At 37.8% G+C, this 15,108-nt stretch overlaps 1 protein-coding gene and 1 long non-coding RNA gene across 2 annotated transcripts in view; one reads left to right on the top strand and one right to left on the bottom strand.

The window, feature by feature from the left end:
• The first annotated feature begins 1,928 nt into the window (after positions 1–1,928).
• On the top strand, positions 1,929–15,064 carry LOC138352373 (uncharacterized). The gene is made up of 2 exons (XR_011222786.1): positions 1,929–2,244; positions 12,918–15,064. It is a non-coding gene; the product is annotated as an uncharacterized lncRNA (long non-coding RNA).
• LOC138352372 (prestin-like) overlaps positions 3,128–15,108 on the bottom strand; it is a 35,942-nt gene continuing 23,961 nt past the window's right edge. Inside the window, exons 8-15 of the mRNA XM_069304830.1 lie at positions 14,155–14,288; positions 13,582–13,744; positions 12,942–13,118; positions 11,925–12,197; positions 10,025–10,207; positions 9,234–9,455; positions 7,414–7,543; positions 3,128–6,678 (exon numbers count right to left, since the gene is read on the bottom strand). Of these exons, the coding sequence (XP_069160931.1) occupies positions 6,536–6,678; positions 7,414–7,543; positions 9,234–9,455; positions 10,025–10,207; positions 11,925–12,197; positions 12,942–13,118; positions 13,582–13,744; positions 14,155–14,288 (1,425 nt within the window). The 3' untranslated portion in view covers positions 3,128–6,535. The remainder of the gene's footprint in view (positions 6,679–7,413; positions 7,544–9,233; positions 9,456–10,024; positions 10,208–11,924; positions 12,198–12,941; positions 13,119–13,581; positions 13,745–14,154; positions 14,289–15,108) is intronic.

Below are 15,108 nucleotides of genomic sequence, written 5' to 3' on the forward strand. Positions count from 1 at the left end.
TGGTGATGAACTCTGGCTGGGAAGTTATTAGAGGCCAGAGGTGAAAAGTGGTTGGTTCGGGGAGGTCTAGGTCGGTTAAAATAAATATAATTCATATCGGGGGACAAAAAGCCTGTGTATGTACAAATCCACAAGGGCCGTGACAAGGATTCGAACCTATTCGAACCTGTGTATGTATATATGTTAGAGTTGTAATGAGGACCCGCACCCATCCCAAAGTTCAAACTACTGACGTTCCCAAGGGTGCATCCCAACAGCAGTTGACTAACTCCCGGGTACCTATTTACTGCTAGGTGAACAGAGAATTAGGTGATAGGAAATGTGGCCAATCATTTGTGTCCCGCTCGGGATTCGAACCCGTAATTCTCGATTGTGTTCATTAACCTCATCACTAACCTCTGTAACCACGTTATATGATATGTATATTTAGTTATACTGCGTACAGACGATGAGTCACAGTAACGTGGCTGATGATATGATGACCTCCTCATCAGGCAGTGAGGAGATGATGACGATTGGGCTCGTCCTGGACCATTATTGAGTTAGGTAATGGGAAGAGTGGAAGAGACAAATAAATAATGCCAAAAAGTGAGGAGCAAGAAAGAGAAAGAAAAAGGTAAGAGTAGGATGATAGGTAAGATAAGATGAAAGGAAAGAATAAGGTGAAAGGTAAGAATAATATTTAGAAGATTAAGAAGAGGTGAACAAGAATAAGATGAAAGGCAAGAAACAGGAAAAGATAAAAATAAGATAAAAGAAAAAGAATAAGGGAATCAGGTAAAGGAAAGGTAAGAAGTAAGGGAAAAAAGGAAAAATAATAGGAAAAAGTATAAATAAGAACAAGTTAGAAAAACAGGAAGGAAAATAAATAAAGAAAGAAAAAGCTGTAACTGAGGCCAACTAGTGAAAAGAAAAAAACTGGTAACACAAGAGACAGAGGTTTGAGGGGCAAAGATGATATCTTTGATATCAGATGATCTCAAAGATTACAATGGTAAAGTTATATGGCTTAGGTACGTATATTGGGGGATTGGGTAACACTAGATACAGTGTGAGTTAATGCACTAGGTAGGAAACTATGAAGATGAAATTAGGTACTTTTTGTTTTTGTTTTTGAATAGCTTCCGGAACGGCACGGCACGGGTGTGTCAGGTGTGTGGGTCCAATACTATACACTATACACACCAAAACACCAAAAGTTGGACAGTTTTTCAACTCATTAGGGAGTGAGTTCCATATGCTGGGTCCCTTTATTTGCATAGAGTGTTTACACAGATTAAGTTAGACTGGGATATAAAAGTTTTGTTTTTGTTATTAAATTTGTTTTTATAGCAAATTTGTTTTTGTATTGAGGCAGGTGTTTTTTCCCCTGATTCCATGTATCCTGTGAGATGGGAATATTAGATGAACTTAGAGCTAATGTTTAATATACACTGTGTAATCTTTCATATAGAATAAGGTAGCAGCACACTGCTGTGCATACCTAAGCGTGTTAATAAAATGAGAAAAAATTGTACTCTTATGTATGCATATTTTACGAATAAAACAATAATAATAATAATAATAATAGTGCAATTTTTTTAATTAAATTAACAAGCTTAGGTATACACAGCAATGTGCTGCTACCTTATTCTATATGAAAAAATTAAACAGGGGCCAGATTCACAAAGCAATTACGCAAGCACTTACGAATGTGTACATCTTTCCTCAATCTTTGACGGCTTTGGTTACATTTATTAAACAGTTTACAAGCATGAAAACTTGCCAATCAACTGTTGTTATTGTTATAAACAGCTTCCTGGTGCTTTGGAGTTCATTAACTGTCTAATAATTGTAACCAAAGTCGCCAAAGATTGAGAAAAGATGTACAGGTTCGTAAGTGCTTGCGTAACTGCTTCGTGAATCCCGGTCCTGATTACATCGCGGTTTTCTTTGATGATTATGGTGTAGTAATATAAGCGACCCACACATCAAAACACACAATCGCCTCGACTCCTCCGGAGATGTTCCGAACCTTAATGGAATCTGACCCGTGCAGTCATCGGGAGGACAAAAACCTTCATGCAACCTGCACCTACTATCAAGAAGAAGAAGAAACTAAACCAGCGGGAGGATAAACCCTTCGTGCAAACTGCACATAGTACAGTAAATAAGAACTAAACTTATGAACGTGGCGAGAACCTTCACGCAAACTGCACGTTCTTGAAAGAAGAAAACGAAAACGGCTTGCTACTTCATGTTTTGGTACGTGTACATCTTAGATTCTGTCGTAGATGTGGTGATTTTTGGATTCATTAGGGAAAGGATGTTCTTTCGTTGATGATAGTATTAAGCATCATTATCATGAGACAATCAGCGACTTATTTCCTTGAGCCTCAACAACTCGACAACAACTAGTCTCCGTGGTGTAGTGGTAAGACACTCGCCTGGCGTTCCGCGAGCGCTATGTCATGGGTTCGTATCCTGGCCGGGGAGGATTTACTGGGCGCAAATCCTTAACTGTAGCCTCTGTTTAACGCAACAGTAAAATGTGTACTTGGATGAAAAAAACGATTCTTCGCGGCAGGGGATCGTATTCCAGGGACCATAGGATTAAGGACTTGCCCGAAATGCTACGCGTACTAGTGGCTCTACAAGAATGTAACAACTCTTGTATATATCTCAAAAAAAAAAACTCTGCCTGGTTGTTCAGGTATCGTTTATCAAGTTCTCTCTTGAACACTGTGAGGGGTCGGTCAGTTATGTCCCTTATGTGTAGTGGAAGCGTGTTGAACAGTCTCGGGCCTCTGATGATAGAGTTCTCTCTCAGAGTACCTGTTGCACCTCTGCTCTTCAACGGGGGTATTCGCGACATCCTTCTCATGTAATGTTATTTCTGTGTGTAGATTTGGACTATTGTATACAGTATTTGTTGTGCAGAAGAGATTCTTTCTTCACTCTAGATCAGTTTATTCATGCACCCTGATAAGAGCATGAATAAACTGGCTGGTTGAAAATTCATTGTTAATGGAATATTCTGCTAACAGTAAATATGTGTAGACTAACAAAATAGTGGCATTACCATTTTAAATTTATGATTCGGGACATCAACAGTGTAAATTTAAAAAGGGTAATGAAATGCATATACTATAATTTTCTAAATAAAATATAATATCAACATAGATGTACACATGACAGTATAAGAATAATCCATCTCAACATTAAACACAAATGAATACAAGTTTCAAATATAATAGGTGTGGTAGGTACCACTATTTAATAATTATTCGTGGTTCCTTATTGTTAGAGACAGGAAGCCTGTCAGGCTTCAACCAGATCCTCCTAGCCAATGGCTGACATTCTGCAGGATGCAGTCCATATTTTGCCTCCTGTACTACCTATTTACTGCTAGGTGAACAGAAGGAAGTGTTCCCAAACATCTAATTCTCGCCCAGTTGTGAGCTCTCAACAGTGAGCTATCGTTGTGAAATTGTGAGCTGACTGTTTTAGTTACTAGTGATTACTGTCATGATTGCTCACATCAAATACTTAATACCGTATATAAATAAGTGGTACTAATGAAATAACCCACATTAAACATGATATTCTCAAAGGTTATACTGTATTATAATATTTCTTCTCTCTTGGGCACAAATGTGTGTGTGTACAAACCACATCTCCTGGCTGGACATGGATGAACAATAAAATCACAGGTATATTTTTTGGTTTATATACTGTACATACAAGTCTTAATTCTTTATATCATCCACTAATCTTTTGAGCAACTGGTATTGTCTTCTAAACATTAAATACTGTAAATAATTTGTGGAATTATGCAATACTATACAAGGTTGCTTCCAAATTACAACTTCTCACTTGTTTTAACTTACGTTAACCTAACAGAAAATAAGATTAATTAAACATAGACACAAACACACAATCTTATCAGGTTCATCATTATTTTTGTTAAATCAGCATAAGTTAAAACACGTGAGAAATTATCATTATGGAAATAACCTAGTACAGTATTGCATAATGCCATAAATTATTTATTGTTTAGGAGACAATACCATTTGGTTAAAAGCTTAACAAATGATGTACAGAAATTCTGTAAGATTTTTATGCATATTCTTTAGTGATCCTTCCAGACTTCACTTCTTGATGAGTAATAATGTCCAAACAGTTATGGTCTTCCTAAAAGCTCTTCTTGTAATTCCTGCAATTTGTTTTTGGTCCCACCTGTCATTCAGTCTAGTGATAAGCCTTCTGAAAAGTCAACAGACCTATTCCCAGGAATGATGATATATATACCTGTATCATCACTAGGTTCTCACAGATAGGAGTAGCATTGCGTCCTTTTCTCACGGTTGTAAAAAATTATTTTACAGAGCCTAAGGCTTGATGATCTAATTGACACCAAAGACTGCTTTTTGATAGTCTTCTAAATAATAAGCACTGGTGAATGTCTTTTTTTTTTTTTTAATGTTAGAAAATTCTTTCATTTTGACCAAATCAACTGTTTCCAGTGCTTCTGCCAGTAGGACATATGGCCACTCTGATGACAGCAGGCAATTAAAGCTTATTTTCTATGATCTCTTAATGCTTTTAATTCTACAATTTTCTGCTGGTCTTTTTTCTTTTATAGTGGATGATTTATCAGATCTTTCATGATTGGTATGTTCATAATCACTTGCAAACTAATTGTACAAATTTTGAATTTTAAATATGACTGAGCTTAATTAATTTAAGGTAATAACTGTCTCACTTACACTAAAATACTGTATTCAGATTATAGAAAATAAAGGCATGACACCCCACTCAGAACAACAGACTAGAAATTTACATATTTACAGGAAGGGAATGAGACTATTCTCACCCCATCTAGGCCAGTAGAATTTCACAGGAAAATGAGGACATTTAACAATGGGTATATAACACACAAATGTTTTGCGGAGCCCATTATGCAGCTCTGATGTGGAAGTGCCTCTAAAAATACTGTCCCGTGCATGTTCTTAGTATAATTTTCACTATGCTTTATATTGTGCATCATTGAGGCATCCTCCTCATTGATGATGTACTCTCAGTACATATAAAGTAATCTGATTAGCTAAGAAGAGCATATTGCATGAAATTGGTTATGGCATTATATAAAGAAAGCACATTGCAAACTGTGCCTAATTACATGTATTAGTTGCATATATTAAGATATAGTAATTGTGTCTAGCTCTTACTGAGCAACTTAATTTTCTTGGTTTACTATTTTCTTCACTCATGGTTAGTGAGTATTGTTGCAACATTTGCACAATTATTGCCTACAGTACTTGATTTTTGTCAGGGACAGGACCTTTCCCGTGATGCAACCTATAAGACTTGCCTGGCTCCCAGGTACCTATTTACTGCTAGGTTAACAGAGGCATCAGGTGTAAGGAAACATGCCCAATGGCTTGCTTTGCTCACTAGTCAAAATCAGGTCCAATTGGTTGTCAGCCAATTACCCTAACTACTGCACTAAAGGACTTCCTAATTTTGTTTACATGACCCATTTTCCCCTCTTTGCAGAGTAGTCATCATTCACTTGTGGGTAAAGGGGGGCAAGTCAGCCCATATCAGAGCAGCAATGACTGACAGGTTTAAAACAGTATTGTCTGCATCCCACTCATGTCTGCCTAGCTCATAGCCCACTATACAGTGCTCCCTTTTTTAGTATTGCTGCTGCCAGCAGTGGTTAGATTATTGTGCACCCCCATACTTAATCTGTGAGCAGTAGTGCAAAAGGATTGCAGAAATCACAAAAGGTCTTAATTAATCAGACTTTAGGGGATATATTTTTATCCTCTTTTATCCAGCTTTTACAATTCATCTGCACACTCTAAATTTATTTTAATGATAGCTAGTAGCACACTTCTTGCACTGCAACTTCTTTGGTGAGTAAATCTGTAAAGCAGGTTCAGTGTGCATTCTTCGCTGATACCCTATTAGAGATGGAGGGTGTGACCAAATGTCTGATGCAATATGTACGATTCCATGATGGGAAGAGAGAGAGAGGAATTTAAGGATTTAAGTGTAAGGAATTTAAGCTTTTATGTTTAATGTACAAAACAGTCATTTCATTTTCTAAGCCTTTTCAAATTTTGTCCTCTACACAAAATTTAAAACCAAAATTTGCTGCCTGTGATTCAGCTTGTCGAGCTAAATTAACCATGCAGTTTATATAAGTTAAAACGTTAGGTAAAATCTTTGCACTTCAAAAGTTTCCTGAAATGTCTGCCAAGACAAATCTATTTCATGTTTTTTTATTTTTAGTAATCATTTTTGATGAGAATTTTGCTTGTCTTGTTGTCTTTTGGATGGAATACTGTTGGTATTCTTAACAGAGCAGTGCTATTTTCATAGCATGGAAGCTACATATAGGAAGTGATGCTGGGCAAGAAGTGACACAGGGAATGTAGAGCTGGGCAAGAAGTGGCACAGGGAATGTAGAGCTGGGCAAGAAGTGGCACAGGGAAGGTAGAGCTGGGCAACAAGTGACATGGAGGGGAGGGGAGGTGGAGCTGGGCTAGAGGTGCGTAGCAGACATAGGGGGAAGGTGGAGCTGGGTGTGGGTAATAACTGTCACTGCATCATGGGTTGAGTGGAAGAGCAAGTCCCGGGTGATGACGTCCAGTGTTCCACACCTCGCAAGACTTTCCTGCACCCGCTCTGAAAGAAAAATTAATTTTATGTTGATTTTCTTGTATCTGTCAATTCATATACAATATAATGCAAAACATTTGGCATGTATGAATGTAATTTTAACTTTATTGGCCACGTGGGCTCCAAATTTATTATACTGTATCAATGGTCTAAGGATTGACTGTAGAAGTCTTTCCAAGTGCATATTATTTTGATATTTCAAGGCTTGTAGGTACTTGTATGTTATTTTTTGCAACTGATCTAACAAAATATTTCCCCGTAACAAAATTGTGCGTTAATAAGCAAATTGGAAACCAGGTGTAGCATTAAGGTAAGCCCAGGTCACTTTCTGGTGCACTATTCATATTGCAGATCAGGCAGCCTTTTATATACAGTACAGTATATGAAATCAGTCATGCAGGAAACAGTAAATGAACATTTGAGAGACTATAAGAAAAAATCAAACCAGTACTTATGTTGTATAGGTAAGGATACATGGGGATTTGTCTGGGACAGCTGCTAGACAGAGGACATAATAGAACTCACCCAGGACAGCTGTTTGAAAAATGAGGACACCTGGGAACTCTCCTGGGACAACTATGTTAGATATGGACACAAATGAGGACTCACCTGGGCCAGCTGCTAGACAGATAAGGACACATGGAGGCTCAGCCTGGGACAGTGGCTAGACAGATAAGGACATATGGGAACTGACCCAAGACAGTAGTTAGAGAGAAAAGGACACTGTCCTTGGGGACTCACCCGGGACAGCTGCAAGACAGAGAGTGATGCCAACGTTCCTTAGTTCCTTGTGGAGGTGAGTGAGCATCTTGGCGCCGGTAGTGTCCACGTAGGTCACTCCGCTCATCTCCACTACCACCCACTCCACAGTCTTAACAGAGACAGTCAACAACATGATGTTACTGTGTTGGCAATACTGTTTTGTGTTTATATTATTATTTGCAGAATGATGGCCTTAATAAATCAAACAACCCCATTAAAAACGATGAGCAAAATAAAGTGATAAGCCAGTATGACTACTGTATAGAGCAACCTTGACAAAAGACGGATGTTAATTTAGTACAATATTTGAATTTCAATTTTTAAAAAGTTAACTTCATATGTTTGTTTCCCCTCCTTTCTTTCCATCTCTATCCATCCTTTTCCCTTCTCTCTCTCTTTCTCTCTGAGATGTGTATGTATGTATGTATATATATATATATATATATATATATATATATATATATATATATATATATATATATATATATATATATATGCAGTAAAACCACATTTGAAAAAATAGAGAATGCTTAACGCGTTTTTGGCTAATTCGCCTTCATCAGATCAAAGTAGAATGAAGTTCATGAAGTTCAACTGAACAAAGTTCATTCTACTTTGCTCTGATGAAGGCGAATTAGTTGAAAACGCGTTAAGCATTCTCTGTTTTTCAAATGTGGTTTTTCCGCAGATTTTTGCAGATGGACTTGGTAAGTATTACAAGAAATAGTTAAAGCCTTGGGAAAGCTATTGAGGATGTTTCAAACCAAATTCTATGGTTTGTTTTCGTTTTAAGTCGGCAAGGTTTTCATTTACTTGGGTATGATCCTGCTACCTTTTGAAAAAGAGTTTTGTGGCTGGGGACATGCAAAATAAGCTAGATGTATTTCTCAGCTGATATCATTGTTGATTCAATGTTAATTAAATAAATAATAATAAATGTTTATTCAGGTAAAGTACATACACACAAGAGGTTTTACAAAAATTGATAAGATTTATAGACAGAGCTAGTACATACAATGCCTAAAGCTACTATTACGCAAAGCGTTTCGGCAATTCAACACTGATAATAAGTCAATGCTGCTCGAGCATGTTTTGCCTACTGGGAGGGAGGGATAAATGGAGAGACGGAGGGAGGGGGAGAGAAAGAGATGAATGGACAGAGACCCCCAGGTACCAGCAAGTACCCCTACTAGTGCACATGTGTATGTATAGATGTCGGTGATTAAGTGGGACATTTTTGCAAAGCCATTAACATGGATAATATATATTTTCCCACTGTTAGAGACATGAAGCTTGTTAGGCTTAGCAAGATCCCCTTATGCCAACAACTGGCCTTGCTCAGGATGCAACCCACAACAGTTGTCGTACTCCCGGGTACCTATTTGCCTGAGACCATTTTTATTCATTGATATACATAGCCTTGGCTCATCCAAAGGATATTCTTCAGGAAAGAGAGGAACTACTTTCTACTTTTTAAGAATGTTATAATGCACCTTTTACTCAAGACTGCTGCAACTATCTTTGAAGTATGTGACCTTTTACCACAATGCTCAAAACAATAATATTTGTGTTGCTTTGGGCTTTTCAGCATTTCAGTCATGCACAGTACATATTTACAAATTAAAATTTTTATGAGCTCCTGTATAATCACAATTCTTGAATTTGTACTGAGTAAATTGTGATGTAAAACTCCAGAGAAAGTGTCTTGAAATTTTAGAAGAATATAAAAAAATCTCCCTAATTTTAGTCAATTTCATGCATTATTTGATTTAAAATAGAACAATTAAATTCTAACATACTGGGAGGGTAAGAAATGTGGAGGTAAGATTTGTAGTGTCCCTGTCTGCTGGCGTTTGCTGTAACTCGGTATCCATTGTCTCCCTGTCGCCTTGAGCCTGATGTAACTCAGCATCCGGCAACTCTCTGTCTGCTGGTGTCTGCTGTAGTTCAACGTCCAGCGTCTCCTGGGTCTCGCTGTTGGTCACTGGCCCCCTGCTGGCAGTCGTTTCCTCGGGATCTGGCTGAAGGTAGAATCTCAAACTTGGGCAACACACTAGTTTTTGTGGAGCATAAAACACACAGTGAATTGTCAGTCATCTGGCTGTTAATGGTATTTCCATAGCACTAAGCACTGGCTAGTCTCAAACCGAAATATTTGTAGGTGTGTCAGGTTTCCTTTATGAATTTGTTAAATACCCTGTACTACATCATTAAATTAAAATAAATATTTGTTACATGTTTCCTGTAATGGTCTTAAAACATAATGGGGGACTTTTAAGACTGAATATTGAGTCAAAAAGAAATAAATTTTATTGATTTAACTCAATCAGTCCATGGAAATATTGACTCACAGAAAATACAATAAGAGAAAGTGAAAGAGAGAATGAAGTAGAAAGCAAAAGATAGGAGAGGGAAAGAACCAGCATGAATTAGCATTAAAGTGTACTGTATGTGGAATACAATGAGGTAGTGAGAAGAGGGATAATTTTGATCAGATGCGAAAAGCAAAATTTGGTCTGAACACAAGTAAGATAATACTTGTGCAAGAGCACGAGATTATAAAAGCAAGGGCACAACCAGGGTCACTTACTGTAAGAGGCTGCTTGGTTGTGTGGGAACCATCAGGCTGCTCTTGAAGCTCCATTCTGGCAGTTTTAAGGGCATCCAGATCCACCCCACTCACTGACAGCAACTTGGAGCGAAAGTACTCTGCATTAGCAAAATGCAACGCCCCACCAAACTGGAAGATGCTCACACCTGCTACCTCCACCGCCTATCCAACCCACAGGAAGGTGGGAATAGAGATAGACAAACAAGTTACTTGAAGTGTAAAATAATTTTATGTACTGTAGTTAGTAGCAATAATAATAATAGCTTTAATATAATAATTTTAACACTTATGAAACATACTCCAAGAGCCAGTACATACACACCAAGGGCTTGAATATGAAACAGATGGAATAAAGGGAGAAATAGCATTTCATAAGAAAGGAGAAAGAAGAGAGATTTGGCTTAGGTTCATATCCTGACTGAGGAGGATTGACTAGGCACAATCCTTAACTGAACACCTCTGTTCACCCAGAAGTGATTTGGTACCTGGTTGTTAAACAATTAGTGGGTCGTGTTCCAGGAAAACTAGTGGTCAAGGCCTACCATGAGCTATGGGATGGGAATGCTCTCAGCCTGCTAAAAGAAGTCAGCAGTCATCTGTTCCTGTACCTGCCTCTGAAGAGGAAAAAATAGAAAGAATAAACATTTCAATTAATATTTCTTAAAACGTTTTGAGGATGGGTGACTGCTGCTTTCCTTAAAATTTATTCATCATTCACCTATCTGTGCAGGACATTTTGTGGTGGCAATTCTTGATCACTTGAAATGGTAATGATGCTGTATGAGGTGCCTTGCCAGAGTAATAATTATTGTCTATTAAATATTTAGCCGGGAACTCGACAGAGCTGCTGGAGCAACAGATACCCAATGTCTTCCCAGCCTGCGTGGTTACCCCACAACCAGAGTTCCTTTAAGTCAATTCCCTCTTTGGTCCTCATTAACTTTATGGATTCATTATCCAAGTACAAGTCAGGACATCAATATCTGTTAATAAGGATGTGTACAAGTACCATACTCATTGCACTATGCAGTTAATGACAAAGTTAATTTCCAAGATTTAAAAACTTTCTTACAAGGACAGTGTAGCATTACTCTAAACACTACAACTGTCGCTCAAAACACCAGGTGAAACTGGCACAGTGAGGCCAGTGATTGGCTTATGACCGAACAGCATTGGGCTCACAGGCAGGCAGTCAATCAAGAATGTTGAAACTATAAAGATAGAATTTGTACAATAAATTTACATTAAAAAGGATATAGGTAAAGATAAGGCAACTGAGTTGAAGAGAAGTAGATAAAACTGCGAATTAGTGTTATAGATGAAAATATATTAGCTGGAAATACATTGATTAGTTTTAAAAATAGGACACAAAGGAGTAACAATGATTTAGTGTTGCCTAAATTAGACCTGCCTCACATGGGTCAGTAACTCTGCAACAAAATGTTCTTGCCTCAGATGTATTAGTAGATTTGTTCACCTCATATCTAGATCATTTATCTCTATCGTGGGCAATAGAGTCCCAGGACAGAACCCAGGAGAATTAGACTTGTGACTACTGTACTGTATTTTTAATTCATGTATTTATTCTAAATGTTTCTCATTCAAATTTTATTAAATTTATGCTCAATCTTTTAATTTATTATGGTGTCTATGCCTTGATTACATTCGAGATGTCACCTCTAATACTATGTATCTTCTCTTGTGTAACAGTATCAAACCTCTTGGCTCTAGGTGTTGAATAACATATTCTATTAAATTGTTTACTGCTATATATACATTTGAAAAATAGTTACGTAATCGGTATATGTAATTTTGTTTAACTTGAAAAATAACATGATCTCCCAAAACTTTGTATTTTTTAAACAAATTCTCAACTTACCAGTTGGTACTTTGCAATATCAAGATATACATCAGTATGAGGGACATGGCCAAGACGGGCAGTGGGCGGGCGCTGGGAACGGGCTAGAAGAACCAGAAGGGAACCTCCCATGCCCGCCATCAGCCCATAGTCTATGTCAACGATGACACACACAGTGAATGTGATGGCCCAAATGAGAGCATCCAGGTGGGACACAGCCCAAAGGGTGAACAAATCTTGGAACTGCATGAAGAGCCCCTTCAGCGACACCAAGATAATGGATGACAGCACGCACTGCGGAACACAAATACATCAACATTGATCTCCACTCTAATTTTTTACTTTTGCACTTGCAGAAAACAACTTGTTGAAACAGAATTTTATGAATAATATAATTCCTTGTGTCGGGGCACAGGAAGCCAGAGTGTATTCATACACTTTAGGCTTATATTGACCCTAAAGTGTATGAAATTGACACCCCCCCCCCCCTCCAGGTCGAATTACTGACCCCTCCCAGGATGCAACCCCACAACAAACTAAGTCATAAGTCATACAACCTTATCATAATGTCTTACGCCTTATCATAGAATGTCCTGATTTTCAGGATTATCGGAAATTTTGTTTTCTAAATGTTGTCCGAGTCCTCTATCACTGTAAAATCCTTTGTGCATTCGATACCTTTGATATCACAATTTTGTGTTTTTTACTTCCATATTGGCATCCTGAGTAATTTCTTGGTATTTACTGTTCTGTACCACAGATGGTGCTAAATAGTTTTAGTGCCTTTTTATAATAATTATTTACTTTGGTGTACTAGCTTCCTACTAGTGACACTAGCCCTTTACTAGTAGAAGTGGCTCTGTACTAGCACCACTACCTTATCATAATATAAGAATGAAACATAACATAAATATACTGTATAAAATAAGTGAACTGTGTAATAGCTACATACTTCCTACTCATGTCTTTGACGACAGTTATTTATGGAGAGGTGCACTTTACAAAATCTTGCAGAGCTGTATGAAGACTTGTGCTTACATTAGGCAGCGTCTCGAAGAGAGGGCCAATGAAGAGAAGGACGATGATGATGAAGACACAGGATATAAGTGCAGTGAGGAGTGTGGCCCCGCCCACAGCCTCCTGGATGAGCGAGCGGGAGAGTGATGCAGCCATCGGCCCGCATGAGAAGAAAGACCCGAACATGTTACTCATACCCTGCAGGAGTGGATGACAAGTCATTCAGTCAGGAGATATTCTGAGTGTTGCTGCTGATCACACCCATAGCAGTGGCACCTGTAATAGCAGTATTATGGCAAAATCCTAAAATATTTGAATACTTTACTTTGTCAATTAACCCGTTTCTGATTTACTATATTTTTACTAGAATGAAAGATCCCTTGAAAATATCTACAGGTATGTGATGCAAACTTCTGACATTATTAACTAAGGAGTGAGAAATTCATCATGGTATTAAGCTCCAATCTGGGATTTGTAATTGAGAGGTGTTGACAGCTCACATCCGTCACTACCCACTTTAATTAACAAGGCTACAAATGCCCTTTAAATTAATGTTAAATACTGTAGTGCAGAACAAAACACATTAAAGATTAAACAGCCTGACACAAAAATTGCCTGTTATACAACAGCTGACACAGTGCAAGAACGAGTGTCAGATTACCTGTGCATAAAGTTCCTGAGTGGCATCAACGGTGTATCCCTGTCGCTTGGCGAAGATCTTGGCCATGGAGAAGGTGGTGGTGTAGCCCACCAGGCCTATGAAAAAGGCATCTACAGCTACACGAGGAAGCAGTTCTATCGGAGGTAGCGATGGTGAAGGTAGGCTAGTAAACAAATGAGTAATCATCAAAGAAATTTACATATTAGTATGGCTTCATAGGACTGTCTATTTTACAGAATAGTTGAAAAGTCCTTGATATTCAGGTTGCCAAAAGAAGAGCAAAGCGAATACGGTACAGTATTAGATAATTGGTGTCAAAAGAATGAGATTCAAATGATTGTATTGATAGACATGCCACGAACGAACAGTACCAAGCAGACCAGGGGCTTAACAGGCCTATTCTCTCCACCTAAATTTTACTAGTAGCCACATGACTGCCATTGTAAATATGAGAATATGGTTCACTGATTCTGAAATGACATGTATTATGCATGTTGTGTGCAGCAGATACTTCAAACATCCACAGCTGCTGCTGCTACTACATCTATGGTTTACGAGTGTTGTAATACTCACCCAGTAGGAATATCGCCAACTACCCTCACATCATAGTTGTGTTCAAGATTGACAAGGTAGGACCCACCAGTCCCCACCACCACTGCCAGCAGCTCAATTGGGATTGGAATTTTTGTGTACTTCTTGGCCCGAGGCTGTAAGACAACACAGGTTTAAAGACCAAGTTAAAGACACAACAACACCCTTTAAGACAATACTGTATATTATATTGTAGACTATCAGGTGTTGGTGTAGCTCTGATCTAATTATAAAGAGTGCCATTAGTAGAGAACTACTGTGTGTTAAATTAAAATTATTGTAAGCAGAAGAGTACAAAAAAGGCACAAGCATAACTATTGACTATCACAATGAAATGTATCAAAACACTTGTATGGGGGGCAAGTAATAAAATCAGTACAGTGACATGTTGTCACAGCTCGCATATGATGTGATTACAAGTATCAGGAACCACATAACATGTAATATAAAGTGTGTGGATAAAGATAGGGATGCAAATTTACAATGGGTGAAAATTTAGGCACATGGGAATAAATAAAGATGCATGAAAATGGGAAATACAGTAATTTGCTTGCAAATTAACAATATCTGAAAATTTTCACTGTATGCATATTCTGCTTCTGATAGATAATGTGACCCAATTATGAGATGTGTAATCTAAAATCATAAACAGCAACACTACTATCACCCTGTAATATCCAATACTGAAAATGAAGTATGGCTACACCAAAATGACTTGCTTGTACCCTCATAATGTGCAAAAATATACCTGTACTGTCAAATATAGTTGTAGTGCAAAAAGTGTTTGTTACTAGCTATGTATCATTCTAATAAAATACAAGGTGCACAGAAAATTGTAAAAGCAAATGCCAAATAACATCAGCCGAGGTCTCACTGAGATCATTTTGCCCTATTTAATCTTTTTTTTATACCTTTCACAGGAAAAGTATGGGGTGC

The sequence above is a fragment of the Procambarus clarkii genome, chromosome 53 (assembly GCF_040958095.1).
Source record: "Procambarus clarkii isolate CNS0578487 chromosome 53, FALCON_Pclarkii_2.0, whole genome shotgun sequence".
Taxonomy (NCBI): domain Eukaryota; kingdom Metazoa; phylum Arthropoda; class Malacostraca; order Decapoda; family Cambaridae; genus Procambarus; species Procambarus clarkii.